Below are 26,252 nucleotides of genomic sequence, written 5' to 3'. Positions count from 1 at the left end.
CTCAGGGGATTTATCCACCTTTGTGTCCACTAAGGCATTTAATACATCCTTTTTAAGGTTAACATGCTCTAGAATATCCCTGTCCCCATCCCTGAATTTTCCAACTGTAATGTCTTTTGTAATGGATACAGATGAGAAGTATTCATTTAAGATGGCACCCACATCCTGTGGCTCCATGCACAGATCACCTCTTTTGGCCCCAGTGGGCCCTGTTCTTTCTCTAGTTACGGTTTTTCTCTTAATATACATAAAATGCTTAGGGATTTTCTGTCATCTTGTCTGCCAGTGTTACATTGTGTCCCTACTATGCCCTACTAATTGCTTTTTAAAATACCCCCAACACATTCCACACTCCTGAAGGGTTTTGGCTGTTTTCAGTGATCCACGTTGTACTTCCTTTTTTTTAATCAAGATAAGATTTCTTTATTAATCACATGTACATTGAAACACACAGTGAAATGCATCTTTTTGCGTAGAGTGTTCTGGGGGCAGAACACAAGTGTCGCCACGCTTCTGGCGCCAACATAGCACGCCTACAACTTCCTAACCCGTACGTCTTTGGAATGTGGGAGGAAACCGGAGCACCTGGAGGAAACCCACGCAGACACGGGGAGAACGTACAAACTCCTTACAGACAATGGCCGGAATTGAACCCGGGTCGCTGGCGCTGTAATAGTCTTGTGTTAACTGCTACACTACTGTGCCTGCCTTGTGATATCTCTTGACGTCAGGGTTCCTTGGACTTTCCCTCCTTATCGTTCACCCTTTCGGAACATGTTGGCCCTGAACTCTCACCGTTTCACTTTCACAAAAACTCCCAATTGGTAGATACAGATTCACCAACCTGGCTGCACCGAGTCTACTTTTGCCAAGTCCTATCCTATGATATTGAAATCATCCAATTCAGGACCTTAATTTCCAGACCACCATTATCTCTTTCTATAACCACTTTGAAACAAAGCATTATGGTCACTGTCCCAGACACTTCAGGTACGTGCCCAGCTTCACTCCCTAAGGTTAGGTCCTGGACTGCCCCTTCTTTAGTAGGACTATCCACACTCTGGCTCGAAAGGTTCCTGGATGCACTTTAAAATTTAACCTGTCTAATCCTTGCACACTGGAACATAAAACAGTACAGCACAGGAACAGGGCCTTTGAGTGAGCAGCCAGAGGTCGTGGTACACATTGGTACCAGTGACGCAGATGGGAAAAGGGATGAGGTCCTGAAGAAGGAATATAGGGAGTTAGGAAGGAAGCTAAAAAGCAGGACTTCAAGGGTAGTAATCTCTGGATTGCTGCCTGTGTCACGCGCCAGTGAGGGTAAGACTAGGAAGATTTGGCAGACGCATGTGTGGCTGAGGAGTTGGTGCAGGGGCAGGCTTTCAGATTTGTGGATCACTGAGATCTCTTCTGGGGAAGGTACGACCTGTACAGAAGGGACGGGTTACACCTGAACTCGAGAGGGACCAATGTCCTTGCAGGCAGGTTTGCCAGAGCTGTTCGGGAGTGTTGACAGGGGCATGGGAACCAGAGTGTTCGGTCAGATAATGGAGCAGTTGGTGTAAAGGTGGATGCAATGTGCAGAGACTGTGAGGAAGGATAGGCAGTGGGTCGGGCATAAACGCAGGCAGTTGGATGGGTTGAAATGTGTTTACTTTGAGAAATATTTGGAATAAAGGTAATGAAATGAGAGCACGGATCAGTACATGGAATTAGGATGTTGTGGCCATTAGCTGTCACAAGGGCAGGAATGGCTGCTTGATGTTCCAGGGTTTAAATGTTTCAAAAGGGACAGGGGAGGGAGGTAAAAGGGGGGGGGGAGTGGCATTGCTAATCAGGGATAGTGTCACAGCTGCAGAAAGGGAGGACATCGTGGAGGGATCGTCTACTGAGTCAGTGTGGGTGGAAGTCAGAAACAGGAAGGAAGCGATCACTCTATTGGGAGTATTCTACAGACCCCCCAGTAGCCATCTGGACACTGAGGAGCAGATCAGGAGGCAGATTTTAGAAAGGTGCAAAAATAACAGGGTTATTATCATGGGTGACTTCAACTTCCTTAATATTGATTGGCACCTCCTTAGTGCAAAAAGTTTAGATGGGGCAGAATTTGTTAGATGTGTCCAGGAAGGACTTCTGACACAGTTTGTGGACAGGCTGACTAGAGGAGAGGCCATACTGGACCTAGTACTAGGCAATGAACCTGGTCAGGTGACCGACCTCTTGGTGGGCAAGCAGTTTGGAGATAATTACCACAACTCTCTGACCTTTAGCATAGCCATGGACAAGGATAGGAGCAGATGATATGGGAAAGTTTTTAATTGGGGGAGGGCTAATTATGATGGTATTAGGCAGGAACTTGGGAGTGTAAATTGGGAACAGATGCTCTCAGGGAAATGCACAGCAGAAATGTGGAGGCTGTTTAGGGAACACTTGCATGGGGTTCTGTATAGGTTTGTCCCACTGAGACAGGGAAAGGATGGTTTAGGAAGCAAAAATTAGACAGGGCTCTTGAGAATTATAAGGTAACCAGGAAGGATCTCAAGAAGGGATTTAGGAGAGCTAGAAGGGGACATGAGAAGGCCTTGGCAAGGAGGATTAAGGAAAACCCTAAGGCGTTCTACACATATGTGAAGAACAGGAAGATGACGAGAGTGAGGGTAGGACTGCTCAGGGATAGAGGGGGAAATGTGCCTGGAGGCAGAAGAGGTAGGGGAGGTCCTTAATGAATACTTTGCTTCAGTGTTCACCGGGGAGAGGGACTTTGACGAATGTGAGGTCAGCACAGAACAGACTAATGTACTGGAGCATGTCGAGGTTACGAAATAGGTAGTGTTGGAGCTTCTGAAAAACATTAGAATAGATAAGACCCTAGGGCGGGACAGGATATACCCCAGGTTACTACGGGAGGTGAGGGAAGAGATTGCTGGGCAGTTGACAATGACATTTGTATCCTCTCTGGCCACAGGAGTGGTAGCAGAGGATTGGAGGACGACAAATGTTGTTCCCTTGTTCAAGAAAGGTAATAGGGATAATCCTGGGAATTATAGGCCAGTGAGTCTTATGTCAGTGGTGGGCAAACTATTGGAGAGAAATCTTAGAGACAGGATTTACGAACATTTGGAGAAGCACAGTCTTATTTGGGATAGTCAGCATGGGTTTGTGAGGGGCAGGTTGTGCCTTACAAGCCTAATTGAGCTTTTCGAGAAGGTGACAAAACAAATTGATGAAGGTTGAGTGATGGAATTGGTGTAATGGACTTTAGTAAAGCATTTGACGAAGTTCCCCATGGTAGGGTCATCCAGAAGGCATGGGATCCATGGAGACTTGGCTGCATGGATTCAGAATTGACTTGCTCACAGAAGGCAGAGGGTGGTGGTAGATGGAGCGTATTCTGCCTGGAGGTCAGTGACCAGTGGTGTTCCACAGGGATCTGTTCTGGGACCCCTGCTCTTTGTTATTTTTATAAATGACTTGGATGAGGAAGTGGAGGGATGAGCTGGAAAGTTTGCAGATGGCACGAAGGTTGGAGGTACAACTGAGTAACAAGGGTAGTTCACATCAGGAGAACTGGGACCCTTGGAATGCTCCTCCTGCGCTATGTGGGAAATCAGGGAGACTTCCAGTGTCCCTGATGACCATGTGAGCAGGAAGCGTCCACCTGCAGCTCCTGACTGACCACATTGCACAGTTGGTGCTGTGGGTGGACTCACTGGAACATCCACAATGCTGTGGATGTGGTGGGTGGCACCTTAACTGAGCCAGACCCTCTGTAAGCAGTGGGTGCCCAGGAAAAGCAATAGGTGACCACCAGGAAGAGCAAAAGGCACAGGCAGGTAGTGCAGCAATTCCCTGTGGCCATTCCCCTCACAGTCAGATAGACCACGTTTTGGGGGTGGGGTGGGGTGGGGTAGAATTGCAGAGAGTTGTCTCCGGCGAAAGCAGCAACAGACAAGCTTGTGGCATCGCAGCTTTATATATTCGTGACTTCCATTGTCTTGTGTTCTGCTCTGTATCATGCGTCTTAAAATCATGCATCTTGTCAAATTGTAAACAACAGTTGGTTTAATTCACAAGTCATTTACTCCACAGTAGCAAAAGAAAAACAACAGTAATTATGACGAGACGCAAAACAAAATATAATCAGTACAAGTTAATGTTTACACACCATGATATTAACACTAATGAAAGCCCCCATTGGGGGTGAACTTCACCGAAGTAAAATGGGAAGTTCTAATTACTGCTGCCCTTGCAATCAGGGAGGTTATTCTGCCTCTGGACGGATTCCGATGTTCACTGGACAACTGATGTTGGTGTTCTAATTTTATTTTACAATTTTCTTACAGCCACACAGAGAACAAAATAGGTTTCTGATACCAAGGTGAGAAGTGCTTCTCTTCATGCCCAGATACAGTCAATAATGAAAAATTTTGGGGTTTCTGAGGGAAACAACCAATACTATCTGCTATCTTTGTTTTGTAAGGTACAGATATGACCTGGATGAAAATGTACGTGGTCTGATTATTAGGTTTGCAGATGACATGAAAATTGGTGCAGCTGTGGATTGTGAGGAAAGTTGTCAAAGGATACAGCAGGATATCGGCCAGGTGGAAATATGGGCAGAGAAGTGGCAGATGGCGTTTAATCCAGACAAGTGTGAGGTGTTGCACTTTGGGAGGTGAAATGCAAGGGGGAAGTGTGGAGGAAATGGCAGGAGCATTGATGTACAGAGGGATGTTGGGGTGCAAGTCCACAGCTCCCTGAGAGTGACAAGTGGATAGGGTGCAAGAGGCAGCATACAATCAGGGATTTCCTTTCGCATTTATCTCTTCTTATTGCCCTGCAGAAACCTCTGGGAGATGGACACTATTTCACGGATAGAGGTGTTGATAGGAGCAGCACACTGAGGAAACAATCAAGCATTTTTTTTAAAAAAGGTACTAGGCATTGAAAGGCAGGAATGGAAAGTGCTGCCTACTGAGTTACTCTTTACACAATAAAAACAAATATTGACATTATTTAGTTACTGTTCTGTCCTGCTATTTATTCAGGGAATTTCAGAGCTTTGCATCATATCTACTGGGGTTGATGCCTGAAGTAATCCCAGCACTGACATATTCATTAGAGTAGGCAAAATGTTCAGATCACACACAAAAACTTGAAAATACTTCAGAAATTGTTAAAATTGTGGCTGATCTCCTCCTCCTTCTGAAGAGTCAGCTGTGGGTGGACAGGTCACTGGCTCTCCATCACCAGGCAGGCACTCCAATGCAACAATCACCTCGGGGGTTACCAGGCCCGATCCTATCTGCAGCTGATGAAGGCACAAGAAATTGTGGCCAAGTGCAAGTACGGTATTGGACTGGGCCATGGCACTTGCCTCACAGGTACGAAGAGCAGCAAATAGGAAGAGGGGCTGCTGAGCATATGGTGTTTGTGGAACTGTACCGCAGGAGAGGATGAAAACCAATGGATAAAGATGCACGTTCAGTCACACAACTGCAACATACTTTTGTTTTGAGGCTAAATTGTTGGCAATGTAGAGAGGACTACATTGGAAACTTTGAAACGGTCCTTGTACAAACTCAGTGTTTAGTTGTGTTTGGTAGTGTGGGAACTGTTCACAATGTGCAGAAAGCCCTCTCCTGCTCAGAGTTAATTTTGCAACTCTATGTTATCATAGACTTTAATAACGTCCTGATTCTCGTCAATCAATTCAATCAAGCAGAACGCTGCCTCCACGTCTCCATCCGTTAGCTGAACAGTTGTGGTGGCGATGAATTCGGGTCCAGAATGAATGGTTAGCAGTCCCAGTGCATCCAACTTCTCTTGTACCTCTCGCAATGAGGACAAGTCACAAATAAACTGAAAAATCAATTTTAAAAACAGATTACAAGTGGCACCTGTACTTTACATGTTTTCAGTTTATCCAAAAATAAGAAGCAATTTTCTTCCCGCTGCTCCCTAGTTTTTTTACCTTATGCTAGTACACTGCACTTAATAAAAATGATGTGTTTTTGATAAATTAACTATTCTGCACTTGACCATATTTCTCATGTCATTCTGGTTCCAGTTGATGCTGAAGAGCCGATCACTGCAAATGTAGTTCTCGAAAGGTGCATTGCACTGAACATGGGTCCGTGGAAACACTTTCAAACAAGTTTGAGAATACTACAACAATCTTCTGAGCCAGTACTGATATTCAGAGAATTATTAAACACCGTGTAAAAGCCCTCTGACCCTGTGCTTGCTGAAGTAAATGTGGAAGACTCACAACAGTACTTAAAAGATTTTTGCGAGGTGATGTTGCAGCTCTATAGAACTCTTGATTAGACCACACTTGGGAGTATTTTGTTCAGTTCTGGTCACCTCATTATAGGAAGGAAGTGGAAGCTTTAGAGAGGGTGCAGAGGAGATTTACCAGGATGCAGCCTGGATTGGAGACCATGTCTTATAAGGATAGGTTGAGTGAGTTAGGGCTTTTCTCTTTGCAGAGAAGGATGATGAGAGGTGAATTGATAGAGGTGTACAAGATGATAGGAGGCATAGATTGAGTGGACAGTCAGAGACTTTTTCCCAGAGCACTGCTGGCAGAGGTGGAGGCAGATACATTAGGGACATTTAAGAGACTCTTAGCTAGACATATGAATGATAGAAAAATGGAGGGCTATGTAGGAGGGAAGGGTTAGATAGATCTTGGAGCAGGATCTTAATATCGGCACCACATCGTGGGCCGAAGGGCCTGTACTGTGCTGTAACGTTCTATGTTCTAATAGAAGGCAATTTTCCAGTGTCTTGGCCAATATATATCTATCATTCCAGATAACCATGGTACTTTTGAATTGTTCTTGGACTAGTACTCGAGGTCTGAACCACCAATTCAGAGACGTTCAAATCCCACCATGGGTGCTGGGTAATTTAAATTCAGTTTGTCAAATAAGCTGTAATTTTTAAAAATTTCTCAATAAAAGTGTGATCCTAGACGCAGAGCAAGGTGCTTGATTCCTAACCGTTCTCTGAAAAGGCACAGCAAGCCATTCAGTTTTACCAAAACTGCTACATGAAAATACAACATATAGTATAGTTGGATGGTCCAATCAGCTCCAACTCGGCAACAAATTTGGGCATAGCAGCGTCACTCCCACCAGAGTCAACTTTGCAATGTTTTCTGGGAGGACGGGTATCGAAGTTAGAAAGGCGATCCCATGGTCTGATCTAGGAACGGTCCAGCACAGACAACCAGTCAGACTCTTCCGTCACAATTTAAGTCCTATCTCAGCAATGACCCACCAGAGGTGACAGCACAGTTGTAATGGTCCTCACAGTTAAAGCTGACTCCAGCCCTGGTTAAGCTTCAAGGCATCGGGTTAAAAATGAAGGAAGCCTCCTCCTGATTATGACAATCATCAGTATAGGATTGAATCTAGGTCTCTGGCCCAGTCATTTTCAGCTGCTTCATCAACGACCTTCCTTCGATAAGATAGAAGTGGGGATGTTCACTGATGATTGCACAATGCTCAGATCCAATTGCAACTCCCCAGCAAATGAAGCAGTCCCTGCTGCATGCAGTGAGACCATGGCAACATTCAGCCATGGGCCAGAGAGCAGCAAGTAACATTCACGCCACAAACATGCCAGGCAAGGACGATCTCCAATAAAACTTTTGTTTGAGGTGGTCACTACCTGGAACGTATGTGGCATGAATGTTACTTGCTAACCGCCTATACTTGATATTCAATGGTCTTACCGTATTGAGTCGACATCCTGGCTGGTTGGGGGAGGCATGGGTGGTGTCACAACTGTCCAGAAATTCTATTGTACCAGCCATATAATTATGAGAACAGGTTGAGGCTTGGGATCCAACAGTAGGTGTCCCTCCTCCCCACCTCATTGAGCCTTTCACTACCTACAAAGCAGGTCAGAGTGTGTTGGAATGCTCTCCACCAGCTTTGATGAATGCAACTTGAATAACCTACCATCTCCAAAATATACCACGGTCTCTTGGCTAGTCCACTCCTGCCAGAACCTCGTCCCTCAAAATGGACAAGGGCAACAGGCTCATGAGACTACCACCACATGCAGCTTCCCCTCCAAGTCACACACCATCCTGATTCAGAAATATAGCCCTGGCATCCCCTCCCCAGCAGTATTGTGTGAGTACTTTCACCAGAAGGACTGCGGCAATTCAAGAGTGGCTCACCAGCGCCTTCTCAAGGACCACTAGGACGGGCAATAAATGCTGGCCTGGCCAGCGATGCCCAGATCCTGAAAGACGAATAAGAAAATAAAAACCTTCCTTTCACCATAAGATCAGAAGTGGAAGAGTTTGATGATTGCTCAATGTTCAATTCTATTCGCAAATGTTGTCCAGATCTTGCTGCGTGTGGGTATGACTTCATTTTGATGGGATTTCATACCTGCATGAAGCAAGACATGCACACTCTGGTACATTAATAGATAAACCTGAGGAATGGCAAGTAACATCTGTGCCACATAAATGCTTGGCAATGTCCATACCCAGCAAGGGAAAGTCTGTCCACCTAACCTTGGTGTTCACCGGTAATAACACTGCATTGCCCAACGTCAGTGTCCTGGGGCAAGTCACCATTGCCTGTGATGGTTCACAAAGGTGGTTCTTTACCATCTTCTCAAAGGCAATTAGGGATGAGAGTGAATGCACGCCTGGCCAGTGATGCCCAAATCCCATAAGTGAATACTAAAGTAGTAATCTGGCCGGATACTCACTGGGACCGCGTGCATAATTTGGTTGTTATTTTCTTCTTCAAAAACAGTCACAATAATTTCAAAAGCAATTGTTTGTGTGTGAAGCAGTTTGATTTGCTCTGATGCTAGGAAATGTGACTTTTGTTTTTCTTGAAATTAATACTGACGAGCACCATCCGATTCTCGGAATTGTAAAATTGTCACCAATTCTGCCCCAATTGGCAGTAATTTCACAAGGAGAATAATGGATGATGATGATAGAAATACAAATAGATTACTTGTGTAGATTTGGTCTGGCTCTTCAGTGCTGCAGGTGAGAAAAAGCATCGAGTTAATGTAGGAGTGTCATAAATCACCCAGAGCAAAAAAAACTGCTGGAAGAACTCAAGTGCGTCGAGCAGCATCTGTGGAGGCAAAGGGATGGTCGACATTTAAGGTTGAGATCCTGCATCTGTCACATTTCGTCTAATCTGTGTTGTACCTGCACTGAGAGACAGGTAAAACAGGTTGTATATGATGGCATACTGTGCAGAGGCCATTACAGCCTTTCCAAACTGAGCCGTACCTGTCCCAGGAATTTTGATGAAAACCCATGGTGCACCTGGCATGGAAAGTGTTTGATGGGAAGCTCTGCTCTTCAACTAACTTTATGGTTATTAGATTGTTAAACACAACAAAGACGGTACATGTCACTCCTTCCCATATGCTGCTGGTTTAGGCTCGACAAACGGTGCCCACATTGGCACTCCTTACAAAAAGAGTTAAGGTCTAATGCGTTCTCACCTTCAGCATGACTTTATCTTGTTCATCCTCAACCCGTTCAACATCTTCTGCTCCAGATGCAATTGCCAACTCCAGAGCATGTTCCAACTGAATGTCCTGACCATTCTTATCCAGACCATTCACCATCACCACTCCTTTCTTCTCGAAGCAGTGACGTGCTCCATCACTCATCAGTCCCCTGGCATTAACAACACAACGGCTTTTTAACAAACTGATAAAACCTGTGTCTAACTCAACTAAACTGCCATTTGAAACAGCATTGTTTCCATAAAGCAATACACTCACAACATTTGAAACACTCATCTGGGAATAATACCAGCCCCAAACCATCTTGTCGTGCTCTCTTCTCTCATAGGAACCCAAATCACATTCCTATCTCAGGCCGAGGAGGAGAAGAAAAGTTAACTGCTCAAAGTTCTGAGTTCGAGTGTGGTTACATGTGATCAACATGGAGGTACAGTGGTCAGCACTGGCATGCAGTGTTGGGTGTGCACAGCTGGTAGGCAGTAACAGTAGAATGTGCGCACAGAATGTGGATAGAGTGTGCATAACTCTGAGCCCATCAGACCTGACAGTTTCAGGTATGATCGACAAGTCTGTTCAGCATCAGATGTGACTGGCAAGTCGGTATAATGTCAGGTGTGATGGACATGATACTACAAACAGTTTCAGGTGTAACTGGCACAAGAATACAAACAGAGCCAGGTTCAATCACCAGAGTATGCAAAAGTAACAAGCACAAAGGGATACATGTGTCAGATGCAATAGGCTGAGGGTAAAACACTGTCAGGTGGGGGTCACAACTGTCTGCAAAATGTGAAGAACAATGAGGGGGCAGCAGACAGCATCGAGAGAGACTGGCACAGAGAGCAGTTTCAGATGTGATAGGTATAAAAGGTACGGTGCCAGGCGTGACTGGGTCAAGTATTCACATCTCCCGTATGACGGGGACCACTATATAAACTGTTTCAGGTCTGATTGGCACAAAACACAAATAGTATCAGTGAAGTCAATGTGAAGGTGAAAGTAGCATTAGCTCTGAGGCATGAGGAGACAGTTTCAAGTGTGATCAACACCAGGGGTTCAACAGGTTCAGGTGTGATCGTGTAAAATGTGACTCCAACCAATCGAGAATCTTCCATTTGATGCTCATTGCCTTCAGTTTTAACAGAGTTTCTTGATAAAGAGCACACAAAGTAAGTAAAGGAGGCAGTAAGGACAGTGCAATGTGGATCCAGAACTGGCTGGCCCACAGAAGGTAAAGAGTAGTTGTTGAAGGGTCGGTGACCAGTGGTGTACCTCAGAGATCTGTACTGGGACCCTTACCCTTTGTGATTTTTATAAACGACCTGGATGAGGAAGTGGAGGGATGGGTTAGTAAGTTTGCAGATGACATGAAGGTTGGGGGTGTTGTGGATAGTTTGGAGGGCTGTCGGAGGTTACAGAGGGACATAGATAGCATGCAGAGTTGGGCTGGGAAGTGGCAGATGCAGTTCAATCCAGATAAATGTGAAGTGGTTCATTTTGGTAGGTCAAATATGATGGCAGAATATAGTACTAATGGTAGGACTCTTGGCAGTGTGGAGAATCAGAGGGATCTTGGGGTCTGAGTCCATAGGACGCTCAAAGCGGCTGTGCAGGTTGACTCTGTGGTTAAGAAGGCATATGATGTATTGTCCTTCATCAATCGTGAAATTGAATTTAGGAGCCGAGAGGTATTGTTGCAGCTGTATAGGTCACTGGTCAGACCCCAGTTGGAGTACTGTGCTCAGTTCTGGTCGCCTCACTACAGGAAGGATGTGGAAGCCATAGAAAGAGTGCAGAGGAGATTTACAAGGATGCTGCCTGGAATGCAGAGCATGCCTTATGAAAGCAGGTTGAGGGAACTCGGCCTTTTCTCCTCGGAGTGATGGAGGATGAGGGAGGACCTGATAGAGGTGTATAAGATGATGAGAGGCATTGATCGTGTGGATAGTCAGAGGCTTTTCCCCAGGGCTGAAATGGTGGCCGCAAGAGGACATAGGTTTAAGGTGCTGGGGAGTAAGTACAGAGGAGATGTCAGGGGTAAGTTTTTTACTCAGAGAGTGGTGAGTGCGTGGAATGGGCTGCCGGCAACGGTGGTGGAGGCGGATACGATAGGGTCTTTTAAGAGACTGTTGGATAGGTACATGGAGCTGAGAAAAATAGAGGGCTATGGGTAAGCCTAGTAATTTCTAGGGTAGGAACATGTTCGGCACAGCTTTGTGGGCCGAAGGAACTGAATTGTGCTGTAGGTTTTCTATGTTTCTAAAATGCCAGATGTGATCCGTACAGACAGGGAACAAACAGCTTTAAGTCTGATCAGCAAGAGGTTGGGTGCAGTTGGTACGGTGGTATAAAATGCACCATGTGTGATGGACAAGTGAGTACAAAGTGTTGGGTGTGATCAGCAACTGGATACCTGGTGTTAAGTGTAATAGCCAGAATATTACATCAGATTGGCACGAGGGTACGTACACCGCCGAGTGTTATTAGTACAGGTGACTCCCTGTTACGGAGAAGTTACCTTCCTAGAAAACTGCCCACATCATGATTTTCTGTAATGTGAACCCCCTTTTCCCGTTGAATCCCATGTTTTAAGTGGAGATGTATTCCTACGCAATGTTTTTCTCTCACACTGAGCCATTTTATTGGCAATGATGAAGTGACTTACTGCTGTTGTTTAACAGCTGAGGCTGTTATTATTTAACAACGTCGGACTTGGGGAATGGACAGGGTTTGTGGGAAGGCAGCAACAAACTTTGTTTTTATTTTAGTCGCTCAATATTGTGGGGCAATAAGATCTGGGTACAACGTCACCACATCGATTGGGTTGGCAGTGGCAGCAGAGTCCCTCCTTTGCCACACCCTCTTTGGTCTGAGGACGGGGGAACAGACATCGCAGAGCGCAGCGCTGCCGTGCAAGGCATTTCCTCTGACACGCAAGGCTGGTGGATGAGGATGTGGTTTAGGGAGTGGGGATATCAGGGAAAGGGTTGGGATTGGAGGATCGGGGCTCATGGGTGAAAGGTGGTGTAGGAGGAGTTCAGGGGTATAATGGGTTAAAGCGAGGTGACCAGTGGAAGTGGAGTAAAGGCTGAGGGATTACTTTAAGGCGCTGGTCATGGTGACTGTGGCTCCCCACAATGCGGTGCGTCAGACAAAATGCCTTGCAGATGAACGGCGTGGCAGCACTGCACTCTGGGATGTCAGTTCACATGACGTCGGACTGTAGAGGGTGTGGTCAAGGAGGGACTCGGCTGTGACTGCCAACCCAACCGACACAGTGACACCATATTCATATCCTACTGCCTCACAGTATTGAGTGACTAAAAATAAAAATTGACAAAATCTGTTTCTTTTGCATTTTGTGTTGATGTCCCACATAACTTCTCTATCTCAAATTTTTGGGTAGTGATTTGTGAATTCAATAAGGGTGAACTTCTGTTACCCAAATGGCCAGAACATAGGGGAGGAGCCGGGAGGGGTGTTACCCGCACGAAAGTTCAGCGTCAGGTGTGATTGGGACAAGCATACATATAGTCAGGTGGCACTGGGACAAGAGTACAAGGTTGAGTACGAGTGGCACAAGGATAGGAACAGTTTAGTTTGTGATCTGGACCATGATACATATAGTCTTGGTGTCATCAGCAGCAGGGCACAAATGTGGGTGCGGAGTAAGCCACCCCCAGGCTACAATCACTCTGAAAATCCCCTGGCATTAGGCAGAAAACGTAACCTGAGCTTGAATCCACGCCAATAGGGTGCTGCAAGTCCTACCGTTAACTACGGTGGAGAACGAAGGTACCATAGCTGGGATATGTCACAGAGAGAGGGAACGAAACAATTCCCGTAGCACACGTGCGCTCAGGTACACGGTCACACTGAGCCCAACATGAACATCAAGTGGAATGGAAGAAGTTTTCTCCCAAGGGAAGTGATGTAGTCAGATACAATTGGGCCAGTAATGATACACAGACCTGACCTAACTGAGCACCTAATCCCCACCTTCAAGACATTGCAAACCCACTTCAGTACAGTGATGATAACCAGTGGAGTATTTCTGAAATGCAGAGTATACGCACAGTCCTGAAAAATCAAATACACTACACAAATACAAATCCCCTTTCCTGCCGTCTCATCCCAGTGGCTTTAGCAAACAACAACAGGACACTTGTCAGAGAGGGGATGTTCATCTCAAAATAAGGAAATAAAGGGCTGCTCCAAACTCATGATGGTTGTAACATGAAAATCACGACAATGCTGGAGGAACTCAGCAGGCCAGGCAGCGTCCGTGGAGAAAAGCAGGCGGTCAACGTTTCGGGTCAGGACCCTTCTTCAGGACTGAAGATAGGAGAAGGGGAAGTCCAATATATAGGAGGGAAAAGCAGAGTAGTGATAGGTGGACAAAAGAGGGGAAGTGGGGTGGGCACAAGGTGGTGATAGGTAGATGCAGGTAAGAAATAGTGACAGGCAGGTGTGGGGGAGGAGGGGAGAGCAGATCCACTGGGGGATGGGTCAAAGGTAAGGAGGAAAGCTCATCCAGCCCACTCCCACCCCCCCCTTATGCCCTCCCCCTAACCAGATCTCTCCCCCCTCTTGTTCCCTCCCCTCCATCCACCTCCTATCCTTCATCCCACTCTTCACCCCTGTACCACTCCCAACCCCTCATCCCTTTCCTCTCACCAGCCCCGCCCCTCCCCCCTACCCTTCCTCCTCTAGCCCTAACTCTAACCCCTGCCGGGTCTTTACTAACCCCCCGACCTCGCTCTCTAAGAGGCTGAGCAGTCTGTTCTCAGAAAAGGCCTCACCTTCGTACCTCTACGCCTTTCCTCCTTACCTTTAACCCTCTCCCAGTGGATCTGCTCTCCCCTCCTCCCCCACACCTGCCCATCACTCTCTCTTACCTGCATCTACCTATCACCACCCTGTGCCCACCCCACCTCCTCTCTTTTGCCCACCTATCACTGCTCTGCTTTTCCCTCCTATATATCGGGCTTCCCCTTTTCCTATCTTCAGTCCTGAAGAAGGATCCTGACCCGAAACGTTGACCGCCTGCTTTTCTCCACGGATGCTGCCTGGCCTGCTGAGTTCCTCCAGCATCAGAGTGTTTTTCATCTAGATTCCAGCATCTGCAGTCTTTTATTTCTCTAGTCATGGTTGTAACGTTACAACTTAACGCCCCACCCTACTATCACAAGCAGCTGTGCAATCTCCCCAGACAGGTAAAGACCCAAGACCTATAATGGAAAAACACTGAAAAATTCCTTTCTAGACTGATTATAACTTGCCAGGAGTTTGTTCATCCTGGATGCTTTGCATTCTACACTCGGAGACCAGAGATGGAAGATGGCATTCTAACAAAGTCTCTATCCCACATGGGAACACACTGCACTAACCCTCAACACCCTGCACAACCACATTGCTGGTGTGCAGTTCTGGTACTCAGCATCAATTGCGGCTTATCAGACAAATCCTGAAAGACTGTTCCTCAGTTTGTTCTTACCCGTTTTTGTTCAGAATGCTTTTTAGCTGCTGAAGTGTTCGGCTGTTGTTGTCTGTGAGGACTTCAATGAGCAGGGACGAACCCCCTGGTCCTCTTGCTTCGTACAGCGAATAGACTGAAGCCTTGGATTTCTGGCATGTGAGAAACATGCAGTGTTATAAAGGGGCAAAGCTGCCACTGAAATACTAACAGAGGCACCATAACCAATACTCTGTGTCACACAGCAATGGCACAGGATGTCACTGCACTGCTTCCCCCTCCTTACTGCTGCAAGAGTACTGCACTTAAGTTCAGGTTGCCACAGAGCAGGGAAGTAGAGAGTGCATTGGAGACAGTGCAGAGGAGATTTACAAGGATATTGCCAGGACTGGAAAACTGCAGTCATGAGGGAAGATTGGATAGGCTGGGCTGTTTGCTTTGGGACAGAGGAGGCTCGGGGTGATTGAAATGTAGAGAATAACGAAGGCCTAATTGGAGAAAATAGAAAAGACCAATTTCCCATAGTAGAGGGGATTAGAGTTAAAGCAAGTGGTAGAAGAATTAGAGAGATGAAGAAAGATCTTTTTAGCCAGAGAGTTGTGAGGGTCTGGAGCGCATTGCTTGAGAGGGTGGTCACGGTAGAAAACCTCATCACATTAATCGGTACTTGGAAAGACGTGACTTGTAGGGCTATGGATCAAGTGCAGGAAGGTGGAAGTAGGCTCGGTAGTTGTTTTTTGACAGCCTCCTCAAATCTTTTGATGAAGTCTGACCAGAACTGCACACAATACTCTTACCGCAGCCTAACCTTTGTAAAGTTGCAACATATCGTTATCACCCTTTAGTAATCTAAGCTCCAGGACAGACAAGGCAAGATTTTACAATCTCTGCTCATAATTTACCCGATGTCACTCTGTTTAATCTGTACAGGACTCAGAGGTGCCCAAAACTGAACACAATTACTCTCAACAGGGTTTGACCAAAACATCTGAAGCATCACCTTCACAAATTACTGTCAAAAGGCAATCCTAGTGCCACCCATATGGGTATAACTGGACGGTGGTCAGCTACAGGAACCCAGTCCGATTTCTGCATCTCTAGGGTCAGGCCAGGTTACTGGGCAAGATTGGTAATGGACCTATATTCCCTTTAACAGTACCACAAGGCTAGGAAAAATAATTTGACAACATCAAAAACATTGTCATACAATTGTAGATAACAAGAATTTTAAAACACAGCATGAAAGTTTAGTGAAGATTCTTTACAGCACGAGTTGAATTGGTTACGAGATGGCAATGCAATACTTACTGCACCTTTAATTGCAGCTTCAATAGATGCTTTAGGCATGTTCTTGGCTCGGCACTGCTCAATGAGGTTTGCCAGCTGAGTGTTAAACTCAGGATTTGGACCTCCTTCTGTGAAAAAGAGTTAGAGCAAAATCAATCTATATCTAGGGTCTTCAGTACAGAGACAGCACAGTGGCTTTCCTCAACCAAATGCAGCAGCTAATACAGTGCAATAGAAACTTACAACTACAAAAATTTTAGAATCAAATATTTTCATCATTTTGTACCGAGAACATTACCCAACAAATACTCACAAGAAACCCAGCAATGTTTTCCTAGTGTTATTGTAATTCGGTGTATAAACACTGAAAAACTACAGGATCAATTGAACTTCAGCAAGGGAAGCAAACCCAAGTTCAACTAGATCAAAATGAAATGAAAATTCATGAACTGTTCCCACGTTACCTTTCACAGCAAAGCGAATCATAATCGAGAGCTTGGCAAACATCTGACTCTTGGCAGTGTCTTTTGGCCCTTTGATATGTTTCACCTTTGACCACTTGTTATGCCCTGCGTGGGTAGCTGCAGACATATGGATCTTAGCACACGGCACTGGGAGATGGTACTGGCTGCTTGCCTGGTCACAGAGGGGAACAGAGGCCAGAGACAGAACTTCGCGCTTTGCCACTGAATCACATCGATTCCACAGTGACGACAGGAGATGGTTTCTGTTCCACCAGCAAACACTCCGAAATGTGGCAACTCCAGCCATGGTGGCGAATCCTATCGATCAGCTGCAAAAATGGACAACATGAAGCCAATGAATACAGCAAATTTACACGAGACACAAGGGACTGCAGATGCTGGAATTGAGAGCAAAAAGCAGTCACGTGTCTTGCTTGATCCACTCAGTTCCTCCAGCAGTTTGTTCTTTGCTCCAGTAAGTTTACTATCCTGGACAAACTAGAATTACAACAAACAAAGAACTATTAAGGACTTTCCAATGTTCATTCCAACGTTTATGCCCCATAAAACCCACCCTGCTTCTTCCAACCCCATCAGCATAGCCTTCTACTTCTTTCTCTTTCCTTCATCTGCTTCCCCTGAAATCAATGCTAATCACCCAGAGAAGTTACATATAAGCACCGCACCAGATAAAGAAAATTATCCAGAATTTATACTTGGATTTATTATAAACTATTATACATGTATAGCTCATACTTTTGATCTCCCCACAAGTGGAAATGTGGCCATTCTATTGAAAAATTATTTTTACATGGACAAAAGGGGCAAAGTCTCATCATGCTTTCCCGGCAGATATATACTCTCAGTCTGTAACTTGTAACTTTATTTGTACTTCACCAGTCCCTCTATATCCTTTTGTAACATGAGTGCTTTGCCACTTGTACACATCACTGAATGAAACCGACTAACCCATTTGAGTACGAACTGCCAATTGGAACCTGCATGCTTTATAACTCTTCTGTTCTTCACTGTAATCTATAAGTTCAACATGCCTTGAATTCCCATCACACGTGTGAAATAGTGATATACTTGCACTTTTTTCCCCCAATTTAGTGCACTGTGCTCACTGCTCACAATGCAGTCCACTTTATAACGGGGAGGTCCGGGCACAGATTGAATGATGGCTATATGAAATACCACTACTCAATCCAAAAATGTGTCTCTGATTTCCCCACTGACATCCCTGCAGCAAACCATCCCAATAAACCTCCCTGCAAGCCCGAAAAATGGGCTGCAACCTCCTTACAAACTCAACAATGAGTTAAATTATCTAAGATCAGCGTCAGTGCTTTCATTTTTTCCAAACAGCTGCTGTTGGTACTGATTCTACTCTCACTTACACCTGCTTCAGGCCCATTCCTTGTTTCCTTAATATTTCCCATCACCATCCCCTTTTGCCTTGTATTATCAATCATTTTATCATTAAATTTCCTGCCTGCCTCCTGAGTCCACGGCCAGATCAGCCACGATCCCATTGAATGGCAGAGCATGCTCGACGGGCCAGATAGCCTCCTCCTGCTCCTATTTCTCACGTTCCTCCATCCTATCACAGACCCACAATTTTGCTTTTTCCTCTTTTCCATGTACCTTTACTTGTTTAAAGCCTGGTACATTTCTAACATTAAATTATGGACATAGCTGAGTCGTAGTCCCAGAGAACATGATACCTCTTTCAACTGGCTAATGTTCATGTTCAAGACCTCGCGACATTACAACCAAGCCTGATTTGATCTCCATGCATTAGTTGGGATCACAGCCCAGCAACCAGGGTGGTAATCCTTCTCCTTCAAGGACAACGAGTTCAACTACTGCACTGGCAGCTTCATCCAGCTTGGTGCATAATATCTCTGGTTAACATTACTGAAGCTCATGGAAGAGCAGGGTCAGTGAAGTTTGGATAAAAAACTTAGCTTAAGGTCAGAAAACTGCAAGGCATGGTAAACGATCCTTTGCAGACTGCAGCATAGTAGTCAGAGATGTTACCCAAAGGTCAGTGCTGGGACCCACCACCCTTTTGTTTTCAAATATTGAAATTCGTAGGAGATGCAGAGTAAAATTTTGAAATTTGCCAGCAATCCCAAACTTGGGAGGGGCAGATGACACCAGTCAAACCTGCAACAAGGCAGAACATAGGCTGGCTGACTATGCAGATGGACATTACTAAAGAGATGTGCAAGGTGGTGCAGTTTTGCAGAATGGTGGCAATATGGACAATGGCAGAACCCTGGAGAGAATGCAGTAAACAAAGGGATCTGTGGGGTTGTGTGCATAGATATTTGAAAGTAGCATGATATAGAGAGAATAATGAGCAAAACATATGATCTTCGGCTTCACAAACAAAGGAATTGAGCATAAAAGCAGAGAAGTTATGCTGCTTCCTAAAACCTTCTGTTATGAGGTCAGGTGAAGTTCACCAACGATGGCACAATGTTAAATTCCATTTGCAATTCCTTAGCAAATGAAGCCACCCATACTTGCATGCAGCAGGACCCTATCTACATGAATATTCAGGCGTGGGCTACTAAGAAGCACGGTAACATTCATGCTCCAAGTATGACAGGCAAGGATCAGCTCCGATCAGAGAGAGTCTAACCTCCAACATTCAGTGGGATTACCATCGCTGCGTTCCTACTATTAACATCCAAGAAGTCACTACCAACCAAGAAGTCAACTAGACCAGTCACATAAATATAAGGGCAGGTCAGAGGCTAGGTACCCCATGGTGAGAGTGATTCACACAAAGCCTTTCCACCACCTACAAGGCACAAGACAGGATGTTGATGGAATATCGTCCACTTGTCTGGATGCGTCCCATTCCAACAACTCTCAAGAAGCTTGACACTAGCCAAGAGAAAGCAACACACTTGATTGGAACCCCATCTATCATTATAATTATTCCTTCCCTACACCGAGTGGCTGCAGTGTGTACCACCTACAAAATGCACTGTAGTTACTTGTTCAGCTACTCTGGCACCACCTCCCAAACCCACATCCTCTACCATTGAGGACAAGGGCACCAGGCAAATGGAACGCCACTACCTGCAGGTTCCTCTGCAAGTCATGTACTATACTGATCTGGGAATATATCACCACTCCTTCGTCATCACTGGGTCTAAATCTCAGAACATTTGGCCCACAGAACCATTGGATATCTTCAGCACTGCTTTCACAAGGGTAATTAGGGACAAGCAATAACTGCAAGCTTTGCCAGTGATGTCCAAAGCTCAGCAAATGAATTATTTAAAAATCCCTTTTAATACTTTGGTTCAACCACAACTGAAGTATTGTGCCTATTTCTGGTCATCACACTCTTGGAAGGATGTGGAGGTGCTTGAGAGAACCCAGAGACTTCCCAGAATGATTCCAGGAATGTGGAATTTAATTACCAGGTTAGATTGGAGAAGTTGGGATTGTTTTTCTTAGAATAAAAGGGGTTGAAGGGAAGATTGACAGAGGTTTGCATGCTTGTGACTGGTTCAGATAAAGCAGATAACAGAAATCTAATTCTATTTGCTGATGGTACATGGAACAGGTTATACAGATTTAAAGTTTGAGATATATTCAATGTGGTCGAAGTGGAAATGGTCAATGATTTGAAAAAAGATTTTGAACAGTACAGAAGGGAACTAAATGAGCAGGGGCATAGGAAATAGTAAAGGATAAGGAGCAAAAACTAAACTGCTGGAGGAACTCAGCGGGTCAGGCAGCATCTGTGGAGGCAGAGGGATGGTCAAAGTTTCAGGTATCAGGACTGAGAGTGGGGAGGTAAGGTAGCCAGTGAGAGGGAGGAATGAGACTGGGAGGTGATAGGTGGAGGGGGTGGGCAAACAGCATTGAGCATCACCAACCAGCCTTTGCCTCACTCCTCCCCCTCAACTCTATATACTGGTTCTACACTCTCAGTCCTGATGCAGGATCTCAACCCAGCACGTCAGCCTCCACAGATGCTGCCTGGCCCGCTGAGTTCTTCCAGCAGTTTGTTTTTGCTTCAGATCCCAGCACCTGCAGTGTCTCCACAGCACGGGGAGAGGACTGACTGCATTCCTCACACAGCGAGCCGAGTAACCTGTGATGGGATGAGCTGCTACAACAGTAACTGGGCCACAGATCCCACAGGGACCGGCGCTGCCCTCGGGAGAATCTCCCGCCCCTCCCCGACCCCGAGGCCCGGCTCCAGGCCCCCACCGCCAGCCCACGGGAGGGGCAGCGGATCCCTGTCCCCCTCCCGTCCATCCGTCCCCTCCTGTCCCTTCCCTCTCCCCCTGTCCCACCCCACGTCCCTGTCCCCCCCCCCGCGTCCCCCCATCCCCTCGGTCCCCCCCCCTCGTCCCCCCATCCCCTCGTCCCCCCCCCATCGTCCCCATCCCCTCGTCCCCCATCCCCTCGGTCCCCCCCCCACGTCCACCCCATCCCCTCGGTCCCCCCCCCCACGTCCCCCCCCACCCCTCGTCCCCCCATCCCCTCGGTCCCCCCCCCCACGTCCCCCCCACCCCTCGTCCCCCCATCCCCTCGCCCCCCCCACGTCCCCCCATCCCCTCGCCCCCCCACGTCCCCCCCACATCCCTCGCCCCCCCCACGTCCCCCCCACATCCCCTCGTCCCCCCCCCCCCCGCCGCCGCCCCTCACTCACCCGTCCTCGGCCCACCGACCCACATCCGGCTCACAACCCTCGACTTCCGGCTCCAGCCGCCGCATGCGCGTTAAAGCGGCGCCGGCCGGGGAGCACGCACGCATGCGCGGTGGAGAGGGGCCGTCAGAGGGAACTGCTGGGGTTGTGGCCCTTCGGCTTGGTGCTAGCCCGGGGTTAGAGCAACCCCCCCCCCCCCCCACTGCGCAATGGCCTGCACATTCTTTCAGATGCTCCCCCACCTCCATCCTGCATTCCTCACCCTAACCAAGTGTTTCAGATTTACAGCACCTTCTGCTTTTTGATTTTTATTTCCACCACAAAGGTGCTCAGGACCCATTGCTCTTGTACTCTCTGCTTCCTGCATAAAGCCAAGGGCCCCACATGTAACCACCTCTCCACCTGGCCTGGCATCTTCACCCAACTATACTTCTATACCCCCAGATGTCTGTCATCTTTTATAATGGAGCCGTCTGGTTTATATTGCCTCCTCATTCCACCGACTAAGATGTGATACTTCATCTTTCCGAGCACTAACCTTCATCTACCACCAGCCTGTTGATATCCCATCGAAGTCTTCTGCTGTCTTTCTCCAGTTCACCGGGCTTCTGAGTTTTTGTCCTCTGCAAAGTTGGAAATTACACCCTGCACACCCAAACTTAAATTACTGATACAAAAAACAAACTGCTGGAGGAACTCAGAGGGTCAAGCACCATCTGTGGAGGTAAAAGGATGGTCAACATTTCATGTTGGGACCCTGCATCAGGATATACTATTGATGCATTCTAAGAGAAACATCGGCCAAGTACCAATCCCTGGGGAACTCCACTGTACATCTCCCTCCATCTGAAAAACAACCTACCACTGTTTATTGATACTTAGCATCAAAGTCCCTTTTATTCCGTAGCCTTCAATTTTGATGGTAAGCAACTTATCAGCAAATCTGTACACCATATCAATATTTTCACCATGGACCCTGTTATTTGATTTGAAAAAATTATCAAGTTGAACAGACACAATTTGGCTTAAAAAAAAAATCCATGCTGGCTTTCACCTATCAATCTGCATTTATTCCAGTAATTTTGTGTCTGACTATTGCTTCTGGAACTCCCCCTACCAGAGGTTAAACTGACTGATTTGAATTTTCCAGTCCTCAGGCACACCCCTAAACCCGTAGGTGTTTGGAAGATTGTCCTTGACCAGCCATGCAGATCTTATCATCAAGAAAGCACAGCAGTATCTCTGCTTCCTCAGAAGGCTAAGGAAATTCAGCATGTCCCATGACATCAGATAGAAAGGATACAGGAGCCTGAAGGCACGTACCACCAGACTGAAGGACAGCTTCTACCCCGCCGTGATAAGACTATTGACGGTTCCCTTATATGATGAGATGGACTATGACCTCACGATCTACCTTGTTGTGACCTTGCACCTTATTGCACTGCACTTTCTCTGTAGCTGTGACACTTTACTCTGTACTGTTATTGTTTTTACCTGTACTACATCAATGCACTCTGTACTGACTCAATGTAACTGCACTGTGTAATGAATTGACCTGTACCGATCGGTATGCAAGACAAGTTTTTCATTGTACCTTGGTACAAGTGACAATAATAAACTAATACCAATACCAATATTTAAAGATGCACCATGGAAGGCATTCTATTGGGATGCATCACAGCTCGATATGGCAACTGCTCTGCTCGGGACTGCAAGAAATTGAAGAGAGTTGTGAACGCAGCCCAGTCCATTCCAGAAACCAGCCTCCCTTCCATTGACTCTGTCTACACTTCCTGCTGCCTCAGGAAAGCAGCCAACATAATCAAGGACCCTCCCACCCTGGTCATTCTCCCTTCTCCCCCCTTCCATCAGGTGAAGAGTACAAAAGCTTCAGAACATGTACCACCAGGCTCAAGGACAGCTTTCCATACCACTGTTATAAGACTCTTGAACAGACCCTTAAACGAGAAAGATGAACTCTTGACTTCACAATCTCATCATGGCCTTGCTCCTTATTTTCCTGCCTGCACTGCATTTTCTCTGTAACTGTAACACTATATTCTACATTCTGCTATTCTTTTCCTTTTGCAGGCAAACAAAGGCTTTTCATTGTACCTTGGGACGTTTGACAATAATAAACAGATTAACATTTAATGCACTTTGGTCGTGGATCGGAACCGTGAAAAGAGAGCAACGTGAAGAGAAACAATACATCTTCTCAATGTCAGAGATCAAGAGCACTAACTCAGGATCACTGCTACAGATTGAACAATTGCTTGCTGAAGCTTTTGCAGGATTCCAGTGTATAATCCAGTGGGCCACTTAACTATCTCAAGTAAATGGCATGCAAGTTAAAAGACAACAACATTCCTGTGTTGGTCTGGTGTTGGTATTGGTTTATTATTGTCACTTGTACTGAGGTACAGTGAAAAAACTTGTCTTGCATACCGTTTGTACAGATCAATTCATTACACAGTGCATTGAGGAAGTACAGAGTGCATTGAGTTGGTACAGGGTAAATACAATAACAGAATACAGAGTAAAGTGTCACAGCTACAGGGAAGTGCAGTGCAGGTAGACAATAAGGTGCAAGGTCACAACAAGGTAGATTGAGGTCAAGAGTCCATCTCAGGGAACTGTTCAATAGTCTTATAATTGCAGGATAGAAGCTGTCCTTGAGCCTGGTGGTACGTGCCCTCGGGTTCCTATATCTATTGCCTGATGGGAGAGGGGAGAAGAGAGAATGTCCTGCATGGGTGGGGTCTTTGATCATGTTGGCTGCTTTCCCAAGGCAGCGAGAAGTATAGACAGAGTCCATGGAGGGGAGGCTGGTTTCCATGATGTGCTGGGCTGTGTCCACATCTCTCTGCAGTTTCCAGACAGAGCAGTTGCCGTACCAAGGCCGTGATGCATCCGGATAGGATGCTTTTCTATGGTGCATCGATAAAAGTTGGTGAGTGTCAAAGGGGACATGCCAAATTTCTTTAGCCTCCTGAGGAAGTAGAAGCACTGGTGAGCTTTCTTGGCCGTGACATCTACATGGTTGGACAAGGACAGGCTATTGGTGATGTTCATTCCTAGGAATTTGAAGCTCTTAACCCTCTCGACCTCAGTTGATGTAAACAGGAGCATGTGCACCGCCCCCTTTCCTGAAGTCAATGACCAGTTTCTTTTGTTTTGCTGATATTGAGGGAAAGGTTGGTGTCATGACATCCTGTCACTAAGCTCTTTAATCTCCTTCCTTTACTCCGACTCATCATTATTTGGGATACGGCCCACTAAGGTGATATCATCTACACACTTGTAGATGGAGTTAGAGCAGAACCTGGCCACGTGGTCATGAGTGTATGGGGAGCAGAGTAGGGGGCTGAGTGGAGTAGAGAATGCAGCCTTGTGGGACACCGGCGTTGAGAGTAACTGTGCTGGAGGTGTTGCTGCCTATCCTCACTGATTGCGGTCTGTTGGTCAGGAAGTCAAGGATCCAGTTGCAGAGGGAGATGTCGAGTCCTAGCTCTCGGAGTTTGGGGATGAGTTTGCTTGGAATTATGGTATTGAAGGCAGAGCCGTAGTCAATAAACAATAGTCTAACGTAGGTGTCTTTACCGTCCAGATGTTCCAGAGATGAGTGTAGGGCCAGGGAGATGGCATCCACTGTAGACCTGTTTCAACAGTGGGCAAATTGCAGTGGTCGAGGTTTTCTGGGAGGCTGGAGTTGATGTGTGCCATGACCAGCCTCTCGAAGCACTTCATAATGGTGGATGTCAGAGCCACTGGTCGGTAGTCATTAAGGCATGTTACCTTGTTTTTCTTTTTAGGTACTGGGATGATAGTGGTCTTCTTAAAGCAGGTGGGAACCTGAGATTGAAGCAGGGAGAGGTTAAAAACGTCTGCAAATACCCCAGCCAGCTGATTAGCACAATATCTGAAGACATGACCAGGGACACCATCCAAGCCAGATGCTTTCCGCTGGGGCACTCTCTGGAAGACTGATCTTATGTCCTCAATGGTGTAAGATCATCGTCTTACACAATGAGGGGGCCGTCGGGGTGGGTGGCGACAAACCAATGAAATTGCGTTGAGCTGGTCATTTGGTTTCTTTGTCAAAAAACCACAAATAAACATTTGGGTTTTTACAATGTGGTAATTTATGGTCACAATTACTGATACTAACTTACCATTCCATATTGTAACTACTTAAGGACCCAGCCGTCATGGTGATTCAGTGTTCATTTCTCTGAAATCAGTCCAAGGCTCCAATTACTGCAAGTGCAGTACATTAATTACTGTGCTACTATGCCCAATTACATAATTTCAGACAGAACTCATCTGGCAGGGTAGCTAAATGAGCTGCACTAATGGAAATTGCATGGCGATTGGGATACATTTCAATTAATCTGTAATTCATTTATCAGAGGAGCAACAATCAAATGTACAGAATTACACATTATATAACTCATTGGCAGGTATCCAAAGATGAATCTTCCTAACACAGGTCTGGCTACAGGATAAAATTTCCCAAACCCAATCTCGTTCCTAATAAGCACAGAGTCAGTGCAGATTGTATTGTGGACAGCCTTTGAACCTGCCTTACCCCAGTAGGAAATCACCCAGATCAACTGATGCAGAAAACATAATCGTCTCACTCATGAAGAGGCAATGCAGTCAGGTTTGGACATTATTGAAGCACAATGTATCTAATTCATGCTGTACATGTTCTTAGTATTTGCAATCATAGTATGACAGGTATTGGAATACTGACATTACCATAAGTGGGAAGAAAGATTAATACTTTTATTGTTGGGAGCGT

The 26,252-nt window shown here is 46.1% G+C and overlaps 1 protein-coding gene across 3 annotated transcripts; it reads right to left on the bottom strand.

The window, feature by feature from the left end:
* Positions 1-4,022: 4,022 nt before the first annotated feature.
* Positions 4,023-22,030, bottom strand: LOC127583133 (translational activator of cytochrome c oxidase 1-like). Of its 3 annotated transcripts, none has more exons than XM_052038919.1 (6): positions 21,984-22,030; positions 16,759-17,087; positions 16,316-16,422; positions 15,029-15,159; positions 9,505-9,682; positions 4,023-5,862 (listed from the first exon to the last, which is right to left on the bottom strand). In XM_052038919.1, exons 2-6 carry the CDS (start codon positions 17,063-17,065, stop codon positions 5,653-5,655), a joined length of 933 nt encoding a protein of 310 aa, XP_051894879.1. In that variant the 5' UTR covers positions 17,066-17,087; positions 21,984-22,030; the 3' UTR covers positions 4,023-5,652. The 3 variants fall into 3 exon arrangements, with proteins under 3 accessions (XP_051894879.1, XP_051894877.1, XP_051894878.1); XM_052038917.1 differs by lacking the exon at positions 21,984-22,030 and adding an exon at positions 21,449-21,509; XM_052038918.1 differs by lacking the exon at positions 21,984-22,030 and adding an exon at positions 17,184-17,222.
* Positions 22,031-26,252: the final 4,222 nt, after the last annotated feature.

This window comes from Pristis pectinata, chromosome 25, assembly GCF_009764475.1.
Source record: "Pristis pectinata isolate sPriPec2 chromosome 25, sPriPec2.1.pri, whole genome shotgun sequence".
NCBI lineage: Eukaryota > Metazoa > Chordata > Chondrichthyes > Rhinopristiformes > Pristidae > Pristis > Pristis pectinata.
Note: the sequence above shows the minus strand (reverse complement) of the source record. Positions and strands in the feature narration are given on the sequence as shown.

What these genes read in the sequence shown, in the direction of transcription:
- LOC127583133 (XM_052038919.1), bottom strand. Translation starts at nt 17,065, where the DNA reads ATGGCTGGAGTTGCCACATTTCGGAGTGTTTGCTGGTGGAACAGAAAC. An exon ending in GATTCGCTTTGCTGTGAAAG is followed by an intron (nt 16,423 to 16,758) that starts GTAACGTGGGAA and finishes TCTTTTTCACAG; the next exon opens with AAGGAGGTCCAAATCCTGAG. An exon ending in AAGCTGCAATTAAAGGTGCA is followed by an intron (nt 15,160 to 16,315) that starts GTAAGTATTGCA and finishes CTCACATGCCAG; the next exon opens with AAATCCAAGGCTTCAGTCTA.